Source organism: Mustela nigripes, chromosome 2 (assembly GCF_022355385.1).
Source record: "Mustela nigripes isolate SB6536 chromosome 2, MUSNIG.SB6536, whole genome shotgun sequence".
NCBI classification, from domain to species: domain Eukaryota; kingdom Metazoa; phylum Chordata; class Mammalia; order Carnivora; family Mustelidae; genus Mustela; species Mustela nigripes.
Genome location: NC_081558.1, coordinates 57,811,531 through 57,824,216, shown reverse-complemented (window position 1 = coordinate 57,824,216; position 12,686 = coordinate 57,811,531). Strand labels below are relative to the sequence as shown.

Here is a 12,686-nt window from a genome sequence, read left to right as displayed (position 1 = left end):
TATTAACTACTTCGATTGGTTAAATTTAAGGCAAATTCTGACTTGCATTTTAAATTACTATTCCTATTTTAATTTATTGCTTAAAGGTCAAATTATGAACTTAGTCACACATCCAGGGCAAATTATCCTCCTGAACCTCTTCTGTCCTCATTCAGTGCCCAGAGGGCAGGGAGAACAACTCCTACTGGAAAGGATTTGCCCCCTGCCAGGTTGTAGTCAGCAGGTTCAGGAGCCTTGGGGCCAGCCGAGTTGTAAGAGAACATTAGCTTTCATTTATGTGCAGCAGAGAACTTCAGATTATTTTAAATGACATTTCCTTTACTTATGGTCCATTATGAAGTAAATCCTTTGTAAATGCTGCTCCAAAAGCAAAGAAACTTTCTACCTAAAAAAGAAAAAATCTAGACTGATGAATTATGTACATATCAAAACCTGAAAACATGAAGCCTGTTAAAAACGTAATTTTTTTCCCATCCAAAGAGCAATTGAAAGAAAGTTGGAAATTAGAGAAAAATGATTAAAAGAAAGAGGAAGCCACCCAAAGATTTCTTTTCTCGGAATAGCTGCTGACATTTGGGTTTATTTCATTCCTGTCTTTTCACTGTGTATTTATATTGACCCCTCTTTTTTCTCCACATTACGCAGATTATAGTAAAATCTGCATAACATAATATTTATTATTTTACCCATTTGCAAATATACAGATTCACTGGCATTAAATACATTCACAGAACTGTGTGCCCATCACCACTGTCTATGCTGAAAACTTTTTCAGAATCCCCAGCATAAACTCTGTACCCATTAAACAAGAACTCCTTTCCTCCTACCCCTCCCTGAGCAGCCTTCATTCTGCTTTCTGTTTCTTTGACTTTGCTTATCCTAGGTACCTTACAAAAGTGGAATCCTGTATTTGGCTTTCTGTGTCTGACTTATTTTCCTTAGCATAATGCTTTCAGGGCCCATCCTTATAGCCGGTGTCAGAATGTCACTCCTTCCTAGTGAATAGTATTCTATAAAGAATACAAATAGTGTTCTACAAACAAAATAAGGTTTGTCCATTTGTCTATGGATAAATGCTTGGCTTGTTTCCTTTTGGTTATTGTGAATAATGCTGTCTGAAATTGGTGTATAAATAGCATTCAGGTCCCTGCTTTTTCACTTCCTTTGGGTCTATAGCTGGGAGCGGAATTGCTGGGTCATGTGGTAGTTCTATGTTTAACTTTTTTGAGGAGCCACCGAACTGTTTTCCACAGTGGCTGCACCATTAAACATACCCACCAGCAGTGTGTGAGGGTTTCCATTTTTCCACATCTTGCCAGCACTCGTCATTCCCCCCCTTTTTTAAAATAGTTATCCTACAGGGTATGAAGTGGTATCTCATTTCCCCAACCCCCTTTTTGCTGTGCCCCCCCCCAGTTTTATTGAGAAATAATTGACATAAATGAATATATGTTTAAGCCATGACACCGTGATGGTTTGATTTACATATGTTGTGCAATGATTATCACAGTAGGTTTAGCTAACATCCATCTTCTCATAAAAATACAATAAATAGAAGGAAAAAAATGTTCCTGTGACAAGAACTCTTAGAACCTCCTCTCTTAGCACATCTCCTGTATATCATGTGGGAGTGTTAGTTCTAGTCATCACATTGTACCTGGGACAGGTTTATCTTAAAACTGCAAGTGTGTATCTTTTGACCACCTTTTCTAGTTCCCTCTCTCCCGCCCCCCACCCTCTGCTTCTGGTGACCACAAATCTGCTCTCTTTCTGGGTTTTGCTTTTTTGTGTTTTTGTTTTTGTGTTTTTAGATTCTTCAGATAAGTTGAAATCACACACTATTTGTCTTTCTCTATCTGACTTATTTCACTTAACATAGTGCCTTTGAGGTTCATCCGTGTTGTAGCAAGTGGTGGGATGTCCTTGTTTTTTTTACGGATGAATGATATTCCATTCTATGTTTACGGATACCACAACTTCTTTATCCATTCATCCGTCGACAGACACTCAGGTTGTTTCTATGTCTTGGCTATTATAAATAATGCTGCAGCGAAAATGAACATCTTTCCAAATCAGTGTTTTCATTTCCTTTGAATATATTCCCAGAAGTGGATCATATGGCAGTTCTATTTTTAATTTTTTGATGTTCCTCCATACTATTTTCCATAATGGCTGCCACAATTTACACTCCCATCCGCAGTGCCAATGGGTTCCCCTTTCTCCACATCCACACCAGCATTCGTTAACCCCTTGTCTTTTTGGCAATGGCCATTCTAACACATGTATGAAGTGATACTTCATTGTGGTTTTAACTTGCATTTTCTTAATGACTAGTGATGTTGAACATCTTTCCATATACCAGTTGGCCTTTCAGATATCTTCTTTGGAGAAATGTCTGTTTAGGTTCTTTGCCCATTTTTTAATCATGTTTTTGTTGTTTGTTTTGTTGTTGTTGTTGAATTGTAGGGGATCTTTATATATTCTGGATATCAATCCCTTGTCAAATACATAATTTGCAAATGTTTTCTTCTATTTTATAAGTTGACTTTTTACTTTCCTCATAGTGTCTTTGGAGGCACAAAAGTTTTTACCTTTGATAAATCCAATATATTTATTTTTTCTTTTGTTTCCTGTATTTTTGGTGTCCTATCCATGAAGTTGTTGCCAAATCCAATGTCATGAAGATTTTCCCAAGTGTTTTTCCTAAGACTTTTATAGTGTTAGCTCTAAAGTTTAGGTCTTTTATCTATTTCTATATGTGGTAATTTTAATATATGGTATAAGTTTATATGTAATGTAAATTAAGGGCCGAACTTCGTTATTTGCACGTGGCTATCCAGTTTTCCCAGCACCGTTGAAAGGATTGCCCTTTCCCCTTTTACTCTTGTCAAAAATCAATTGATTACACATGTGTGGGTTTATTTCTGGGTTCTCTGTTCTGTGCCATTGGTCTATGTGTCTATCCTTATGCCAGTACCACACTACCTTGTTTACCTTTGTAGTAAGTTTCAAAGTTAGAACGTTGAGTCCTCCAGCTTTCTGCTTCTTCTCCAATATTATTTTGGCTGTTTGAGGCCCCTTGCAGTTCCTATATGAATTGGAGAATCTGTTTTTCCATTTTCTGCAAAAAATGGTTGTTGGAATTTTCATAGGGATCTCATTGAATCTGTAGATCCCTTTGGGTGGTACAGACATCTAAATAGTGTTAGGTCTTCCAATCCATGAACATGATGATGCCTTTCCATTTGTTTAAATCTTCTTTAATTTTCCTAATCAGTATTTTGTAGTTTTCATTATATAGGTTTTTCACATCCTTGGTTAGGTGTATTCCCAAGTATTTAATTCTTCTAGATGCCATTATAAATGGAGCTGCCTTCTCAGTTTCCTTTTCAGATTGTTTTCAGCTGGAGTTCAGAAATGCAACAGTTTTTTGTGTGTTGATCTTGTGCCCTGCGGCTTCGCTGAATTCAGTTCTTCCTTTTAAACATGTAGTTGTGGGGCCCCTGGGTGGCTCAGTGGGTTAAAGCCTCTGCCTTCAGCTCAGGTCATGATGCCAGGGTCCTGGGATTGAGCCCCATGTTGGGCTCTCTGCTCCGCAGGGAGCCTGCTTCCCAACCCCCCGCCTCTGCCTGCCTCTCTGCCTACTTGGGATCTCTGTCTGTCAAATAAATAAATAAAATCTTAAAAAAAAAAAAAAAAACCCATGTAGTTTTAATCATGAGCTATTTGCATTTTTGATTTCTGCTTTCATTATTTAACATTTTGTATAGCCCTTCCTCATGTGAGCATCACTCCATTGTAGGCCTTTTAGATTGGTGTAAGTTTTCCTTCTTATAAATAAACAACCTTGGGGTGAACATCTTTGACCATCCTTAAACATTTTCCGTATTTTGGGGTTTTTTCCTTCTGAGACATTGAAGGGCACAAGTCCTTTCAGATCTGTGATTGTGCACTCCCCTCTTCTTTTCCAAAAGGGTTTGCACTGTTTACACAGATGTATTCACAGCTACCTTTGGCTTCTAATTTTAAAATATATTTGAAACTTAGTTGGGTAGAAATGGTATGTTACTCTTGTTTTAATATGTAATTCTGTAATTAGTGGAGACGTTAAACATTTTTCCTTAAGTGTTTAAAATAGTTGTGCTTTTGTGTGTTTGAATTAGACCTATACATTTTGTTTTTTGCCTCTTGTGATTTTAATGCTTTCCTTTTGATTTTTAGGAGTGTTTGAGATTAACAAAGATGTTGTTATTAATTAACCCTTTGCCTGTCATGTTTGCTACAAATAAGTCTTCAGCATTTGTTGGTTGTCTTTCCATTTTAGTCGTTTTTTTTTTTTTTTGACATGCAGAAGTTTCTAATTTTTGTGTAGTCAAACTCTTTGATTGTTTTTCTTTGTGATTTCTTTATCTCTGAAAGCATTTAAAATTACTCTTGCATAAGCATTTATCAATGTTAACAGAAATCAAAATAGAAGATAAAAATATACCCACAATCTCCCCGGTGCATCAAATTAAAGTGTTCTTTCCCTAGGATCCCTGTCAGTCTTTCCCACATGTACATAATTTGAGGTAGTTGTTATCACAACATTGACACTGTTCTGTGTTCTAGGCTTTTCTGTTTATTTTCCCACTAAATGTTATCATCTGACAGCATCCTTGATGCATCTTTCTCCCAGACTCCCTCTGTTTCCTTCTGCTTTTTAAACACTTTCTGTTTCCTTATTTCTGTTTTAGGCAAGGCCATCTGCTGAGAGCCCACCCGGGGCTCCCTTGGCCCTGCCTCCCTCCCTGGAGTTGAGTGGAATGCCAAGTCTCAAGTGATTGGGCGGCTGCCCAGCTGACTTACAAGGTGTGTGTTTCCTACTAGCTCTGTGGCTGACTAGCTGTGTGGTCTTGGGCAACTCTCTTTATCTTTCTGAGTCGGTCTCTCTTCTTTTGAGCTGATTAAGTTTAGCCTCACAGCATACGTTCTGAGGGAGCATTTGATGGCACACAGTAGGTACTCAGCTATAATAGCCATAAGGTGTGGAGCACCTACTGTGTGCCTAGCGTCGTACCAGGGATTTCCCATAGTAACAGGGCGGGGGGAGGCTTTGTGTCTGGGTTGACAGGTTAGAAAACTAAAGTATTAAATACCAGCCATTTTGAATTTCACTATTCCAAATCAACAACTTACACAAGTGTCCCCTGCTTTTCTTTTCCTTTATTTTTTTTTAAGATTTTATTTATTTGACAGAGATCACAGGTAGGCAGAAAGTCAGGCAGAGAGAGAGAGGGGGAAGCAGGCTCCCCGCTGAGCAGAGAGCCCGATGCAGGGCTCGATCCCAGGACCCTGGGATCATGACCTGAGCCGAAGGCAGCCGCTTAGCCAACTGAGCCGCCCATGTGCCCCATCCCCTGCTTTTCAAAAAGTTTGCATTACACCACTTGGCTTTCATGCAAGACCTACCTTATTAGTATGTGCTTTTGCTAACTGAGGGAAATCTGAAGAAGAGGATTTTTGTTTTTATGAGAAAAGACGAAAAGCAACAATAGTGTACAGCGTCTGCTTCGCAGCTTGTCCTTAGAGTGGTGCTGCCAAGCCCCTTCCCTGAGAACTCAGCATCTCAGCCTCCAGCTGCCATCACTTTGAACTGTGTCTCTGAGCATCTGTGCCTTATGTCTATTTATTTTGTACATCTGTAAGTAGATGTGTCCTAACGTATCAGAATAACCTAGGAGAGGTTATGTTTTGGGTCTGGGAACACTCATTTTTCTATATAAACGAATGGTAATTGCTTTTTCACTTTATGCCATTTTGCCTCACAGAAGGTTTCAGAGGAATGGCCTACTTTCAGAGACTGGGGAAACCTGTGCTTTATTTCTTTATGTCTTTTACATGAGTTATACACACATGCATGCGCACACACATGCACGCACACTTTTTTTTTTTTTAACTTATCTTAGATCGTTTTTCTGTGTTGTCGAAGGTCAGCCTACATGCACAGTCAGCATGTCTGAGCTTGGTTGGAACTGTGATGTCCTACAGCTGTGTGGGGAGTCTGGAGGAGTGGTGGGTGCTGGGAACAGGAGGAGCATTTGAATGTGCTCCAGGTCAGCTCCTGCCTGCACTGCTGAGCTGTGGGGCTAGGCCCAGGGCTCTTTCTGACATCTCTGGTTGGAGCCTCTTGTGCTCCTAGAACACAGACAGCAGTCTGGACCTGAAACTCGGGCAAGAGGGGCCTCTTGTCCCCTTAGGGGCTGCTGAACTTTACTTCTGCCTCTAGAAGCCAGGATCTCCAGTGTGTGGCGTATTCAGGAAATCAGCAAGGCCAGCTTCTCTTGAGCCTGGGAAAGGGCCAGCTACTCAGCCCAACACGCCGTTATGTTTTGTTACAATACATTGCCCAAAAGGGTTTGGATAAAAAATAATTGAATTTCCGAAAGCTTTATGGTTAATCGCTGGAATTCTTAGTGCACGCTTTTAGCCTTCTCTGTCCGTCTGGGCCTCAGGCTCATGGAGTGTAAGCAGAGATGATGCACATGTACTGGGCCCTGGCTTGTGGTTGGGTCCTGGTTCACTGACTGCCGTGGCTGAAGTCCTCCCTTTGGACTGAGAATGGACTCTTCCTCTCCTCCGTCATGGGAGAGGCCTGGACTCTGGACTCCTACAGACCAGCCACTTACTCCCTGGGACCCCTGGCAGCCCCCAGCAAGTCCCTTGGCTTCTCTGAAAATAGGGGTCAGAGCCCCTATTCATGGGATGCTGAGATCACACGAGAGCACGTAGCATGGAGCTAGCACAGAGCAGGCTGTCCACTCCTTTCCTCTCCTTTTCTTTCTTTTTCTCTTGTGTTTCTTGCCTTCTTTGTCTCTCTTCCTTGGTGTTTTTATTTCTTCCCTCACTATTTCTTTCTTTATCATTCTTTTTCCTCCTTCCTTCCCTCTCCAAAGTGTCTCCTTTCTGGGCAAATATCTCAGTTCTGCCACTTCTGTGAGGGCAGCATTCTCTGTCTGGGCTGCTCTGGAGTTGAGTGGTGAGTGGGTCACAGGTCCTGTTTGGAATCTCTCCTCTGAACTTGCCTCATTTTGTCACACTGACCTTTGGACAGCCAGTGGCCCGGAGAACTTGCTCTTTAGGGAGCTCCAGCGTGTCACAGTTACTTCCTTTCTTCTTTTAAAAAAAAGCCTGATTTTTTTTAAAGGACATGGAGCCAAAGACCAACTGAACCAAGCCCCCCCATGTTCTAAAGAGTGTACTTCCCATGCACTCGGGCAGGAAAGACCAAGGGGTGGAAGAGGTAAAAGCGGGAGATTTGCTGAGCAGTTCAAGAGGAGAGCTGAGTTAGCTTCCTCTGAGTAGCATGGGGGCTTCTGAGAAGGTGAATTGCCTTCTGATCTGGGAGTCAGGAATTCGAATTGGTGTTACATTACGTTATGTTACGTTATGTTATGTTACGTTACTTACTACTTATGTTATGTTATTACTTATTTAGAGAGCGAGGAAAGTGCGTGTGCATGCACAAGTGGCAAGGAACTGAGGAAGAGGGAGAGACAGAATTTTAAGCTGGCCCTGTACCCAGTGGGGAGCCTGACCCTGAGAGTATGATCTGAGCTGAAATCAAGAGTTGGGTGCTTAACTGACTGAGCCACCCAGGTGCTGCTTTTATTGGTTTCCAAAAGTCAAGTGATAACCAAGCAGGGGCAAGTTCAGAATATATGATGCAGATCAGGGCACAGACCACTCAGGAGGGATGCAGGCAACTAGTGGCTGCCCTGGTTCTAAGGACTGTTACCAGATTCCCTACTGTGCTTTCCACACTTTAGCTTATTTGGGGTGGGAGATAGCCCTGCAGTGTAGGTCATGCTGTTTTCTGTAGGACAGGGAAGTGGAGGCTGAGTGAGGTGGAGTGACAACTCAGCTGTGCATTGGAAATTAGTTCTACGGGCCTAGGCTTTTTGCTTACAATCCCATTCTCTCTGCCTTGCCTCAAGTCGCCTGTCACCAGGGTTAGCTTTAGATAGGCAGAGGAAGGAAGGGGAGTGGGGGCAGCAGTAGAATAGAGTTTGGCACTAGACAAAGACTTGGGTTTTATCCATGTTCCCAGGGGGTTTGGTGAGTTGAGTCAGTGTGAGGAGGCTGGGGCAGACCATAGAGGGCCTTGTGGACCAGCCTGGATGCTGGGTTTCATCTGGGACAGTCATGGAGTCCCTGAAAGTGTGTAGATACCTCAGAGGTCATCACAGGTCATGACAGGAAGGTCATTACAGCCATGGTCAATGCCTGGTATAGGGCCATACACTAACTTTGGAGAGTAGTTGGCCTGGGATGGTAAGGGCCTGACCCAGGGTGGAATTTGTTGAGAATGAAAATCAGGGGATGGATTGGACCCAGATCCCAGGAGAAGAACTGACCAAATGCAATGACTGAGGAAGACAGTGATGACCATGTAACTGGTGATGGCTTTAAAGACCAGAGAAAGGTTGTTCCTTGATCAGAAACCAATGAGGTAGGGTTGGGAAGTGCTTGCTGGCAGAGAATGGGATATGACTACAGTGCTGGAAAGGGTTCTTTCCTGCAGACACAGATATGCGAACCATCCACAGAGGACCCTTGACACAGCTCATCAGAGTGTGGGGAGCCCCTGGAGGACAGCAGTCTTGGGGGAAAAGAGCTGGACTCCCAGGGTGCTCTTGGGAGAGACTTGGCAGTGAATAGGGAAGGAAGAGCGGCTTCTCGAGGAGGCAGAGGCCCTGTTGGAGGACCATGGGAATAAAGACTTGGTGTTGTGGGTGAAGAGGTTGGGGAGTCAGCTGACTGATGGTCACAGATGGGGAGAATCTGAAGAAAGAACATTGACTTGACCACTGGAGAGTTGCTTTTGACCTTTAGGAATTTAGTTCTCTTTTGTGACCCTTCCCCCATTCCTCTTAACAGTCAACTCTCAGTTGGTGCCCCAGACCCTCTTGCTGCATTGCTTTGGGAGCCTTTTATTTGTTGGACAACCTTCATGGAGGCCAGTACAGAGGAGATGGCTCGGTAAATATCCCTTAGCTTGAATGGGGAGACAGAGTGATATTGTAAGGAAATCAAGCATAAGCTCCTGGTGAGTAAACAGAACTGATAGTGATTTTGAAATGTGAGTGGGGAGAGTATTGGGTATTGGGTATTGATTGAAATTGGGTATTGATTGAAAGTGGCTGGGGGTGGATGGTGTCAAACAGCAGGGTTTCTCTCCACCCCAAGAGAAGAAAAATGTGTAATGCAGAAAGGCAGCAGGTATGAGTGTAGAGACAGTAATGGAGGGGTTGGTAAAGGGAGGCCAGAGGATAGGGGTCAGATAGGGGGTTCCTTTAGACATGGTAGGGAGACCAGGGAAATAATGGCAGTTTTTCTTGGACTCCTGCCTTCTGTTACCTCTTGTTGGACTGGGTCCTTTGTCCTCCTTCCCATTGGATGTCAGGGTGGGGAAATGTAAAGGAATGGCTAAGGGTCTTGAAGAAGCTTAAGAAAGTGTTGTTATTCACAATGAGGGATTTACATTATACATCAGACAAAAGAAGTCTGAGGTTGTACTTGGATGTGGCAGAAATTCATGGAGAGGATTTTGGGAAGATGGCAGAAATTCATGGAGAGGATTTTGGGAAGATGGCAGAAAGTAGAAGCACAAGAAATCTGTTTCCCTATCTGCGTAACAATTATGATGGCAGAATATGTTTGATATAATTATTTTGGAACACTGGAGTCTTGAAGACTTGCAAGGAGAAGGCTTAGACAATAAATTGCAATTATTACAATCAGTTTTAGCTCTTGGAACAATAGCAGCTATCCATTCCGCATCCCTCAGTCTCATGACAGGCACCTGTGCAGGTGTTCCCAGAACAGCTTATACACAGCTCGCAGGAACTAGAGTGGGCAAAAATGATTCTGTTCTCCAAATATCAGAGCTCTGTGCTCTGATCACATTGCTGCTTCTGATCACAGAGGTGCACACAGATAGGCAGTCATTATTCTTATACATCCCTCCATTTTTACAACCCCTCCCCACCAGCTGAAGTGATTTCTGAAGGATTTGAAGGACCAGTGCCTTTTTTCTGGTACCCCCTTCATTTTTCAGAAGTCAGACATTAAACACTAAGACATTCAGAAACAATTGCAAACATACAGGGGGAATTACAAAGTGACCATGCATGCCCAGGGAGAGGCTCAGATAAGACTTGAGAAGACTTTATACTTTAGGCTGAGACAGCCTGTAATAATAAAAAGAAAAAATAAAGCAAAACTCCCAAGACCAACCACAAAAAAAACCAGAAAGAATCTGATCTCCAGAGTTACCATATTATTTGATTCAAATGCCCAGTTTCCAACAAAAAATCAGAAGGCATGTAAAGAAGCAGGAAAGTATGACCCAGTCAAAGGAAAAAGAATCAACAGAAAATGTCCTCGAGAAAGATCTGATGGTAGATATACTACACAAAGACTTAAAAATAACTATCTTAAAAACACTCAATTGAGGAAAATGTGGAGAAAATCAAGAAAGCAAATGTATAAACAAAATGGAAATATCAATAAAGAGATAAACTAAAAAGAAGCAAGAAATTCTGGAGCTGAAAAATACAATAACCAGAAAAAAACATCAGTAGAGGGATTTAAAAATGGATTTGAGCAGGCAGAAGAAAGTATTGACAAACCTGAAGATAGCACAGTGGAAATTATCAGGTGTGAGATAAGAAAAATTGAAGAAAAAAAAGAAAAATTGAAGAAAAGTGAACAGAGGCTGAGGGACCTATGGAACACCGTCAGGTGGTCCAACATACACATTGTGGGAGTCGTAGGAAGAGAGAAAGAAAGGGGGCAGGGAGAATATCTGAAGAAATGATGGCTGAAAACTTCCCAGGTTTTATGAAAGACATTAATATAAACATCCAAGAAGCTCAGTGAACTCCAAGTAAAATGGACTTGGAGACTTACACTGAGACATATTATTCCAAAACTTTTTCAAAAGTCAAAGACATAGAGAAAATCTTGAAAACAAGTGACTTGTCACACACAAAAGATCCTCAATAAGATAATCAGCAGATTTCTTGTCAGAAACTATGGAGGCCAGAAAGTAGTAGGCACATTATATACAAAGTACTAAAGGTGGGGGAGGGAACCTGGCAATCAAGAATCCTATATCTAGCAAAACCATCCTTGAAAAGTGAGGGAGAAAGGAAGGCATTCCTGGATAAAGAAAAGCTGAGGGATTTTGTTACCACTAGACCTGCCATGCAGAAATGCTCAAGAGTTGCACAGTGAAATGAAAAGAAACTAGATAGTAACTTGAAGTTCTATGATGAAATAATGATTTTGCATGGACAACTGTAAAAGTTGTCATGGTGGTGGTGTGTGATTCCATGTGTTTTTTGTACATGACTTAAGAGACTAATACATATAAAAAAAAAAGCAATGATTTGTCTGAAAGCTAGTAGTATTGTAACTTTGGTCTGTAACTCTACATTTTGTTTTCTGTGTGATTTAACAGATTAATATATTTAAAAGAATAATTAGTTTTATGGTTTTGAAAAGATGTAATTTTTTGACATGAACAACAGAAAAGGATGGGGTCAGAGCTGTATAGAAACAGTTTTTTTTAATGTTATTGAAGTTAAGCTGGTATAAATTCATATTAGAATGTTGTAACTTTAGGATGCTAAATGTAGTCTCCATGTTAGCCACAAGGAAAATAGCAACAGAATATACACCAAAAGAGAGAGAGAGAGAGAGAAAGTTAAGTATTTCACTACATAAAAAAACAACTGAACACCAAAAAAGACAATAATGCAAGAAATAAGAGACAAAAAAGCTATAAGGCATATCAAAAACAAATAGCATAATAGCAGAAGTCCTTCCTTATTAGTAATTTCTTTAAATGTAAATGGTTTAAGCTTGCCAATTAAAGGACAGAGATTAGCAGAATAGATAAAAACACATGGTCCGACTATATGTGCTCTACCAGAGGCTCACTTTAGAGCTAAAGACACAAATCAATGGAATGTGAAAGGTTGGAAAAGGATACTCCATGCAAATTATGATGAGAAGAGAACGGGGGGACTAATATTAGGCAAAATAGACTTTAAGTAAAAAAAGATTATAGGAGACAAGGAAGGACACTATGTATTAATAAAAGGTCCAATACAGCAAGAAGATATAGCAATTATAAACATTTACATCCCTAATGACAGACCATCAAAATATATGAAGCAAAAACTGACAGAATTGAAGGTAGAAATAGCTCCAGAACAGTAGCCAGAGATGTCAAAATCACAGATTAACCAGACAGAAGATAAGGAAATAGAGGACTTAACACAATAACCCAGCTAGCCTAACAGGCCTATACACTTGATCCAACAACTATAGCATACATGTTCTTCCCACATGCACATGGGACATTTTCTAGGATAGGCCATTTGTTAAGCCACAGATTAAGTCTCAGTAGATTTAAAAAGGTAGATACCATACAAAATGCCTTTTTTGACCACAGCAGGATGAAGTAAAAAATCAGTAACAGAAGTCAGATGGGAAAATTCACAAATTTGTGGAAATTAACACACTTAAACAACCCATGGATCAAGGAAGAAATCATAAGGGAAATTAGAAATACTTAAAGATGAATAATAACCAAAACATAATATACCAAATTTATGATATACCATGAAAACAGT

General features: G+C 40.9%; 1 protein-coding gene across 3 annotated transcripts in view; it reads left to right on the top strand.

Moving 5' to 3' along the window:
• EEFSEC (eukaryotic elongation factor, selenocysteine-tRNA specific) overlaps positions 1 to 12,686 on the top strand; it is a 249,492-nt gene that overhangs the window by 89,869 nt on the left and 146,937 nt on the right. For 2 of the 3 annotated variants that reach the window (XM_059390446.1, XM_059390444.1), the window contains exon 3: positions 8,920 to 9,021. The exons of the other annotated variant lie outside the window; for it this stretch is intronic. In XM_059390446.1, coding sequence (XP_059246429.1) covers positions 8,920 to 9,021 — 102 coding nt within the window. The remainder of the gene's footprint in view (positions 1 to 8,919; positions 9,022 to 12,686) is intronic. 3 annotated transcript variants of the gene reach the window in all.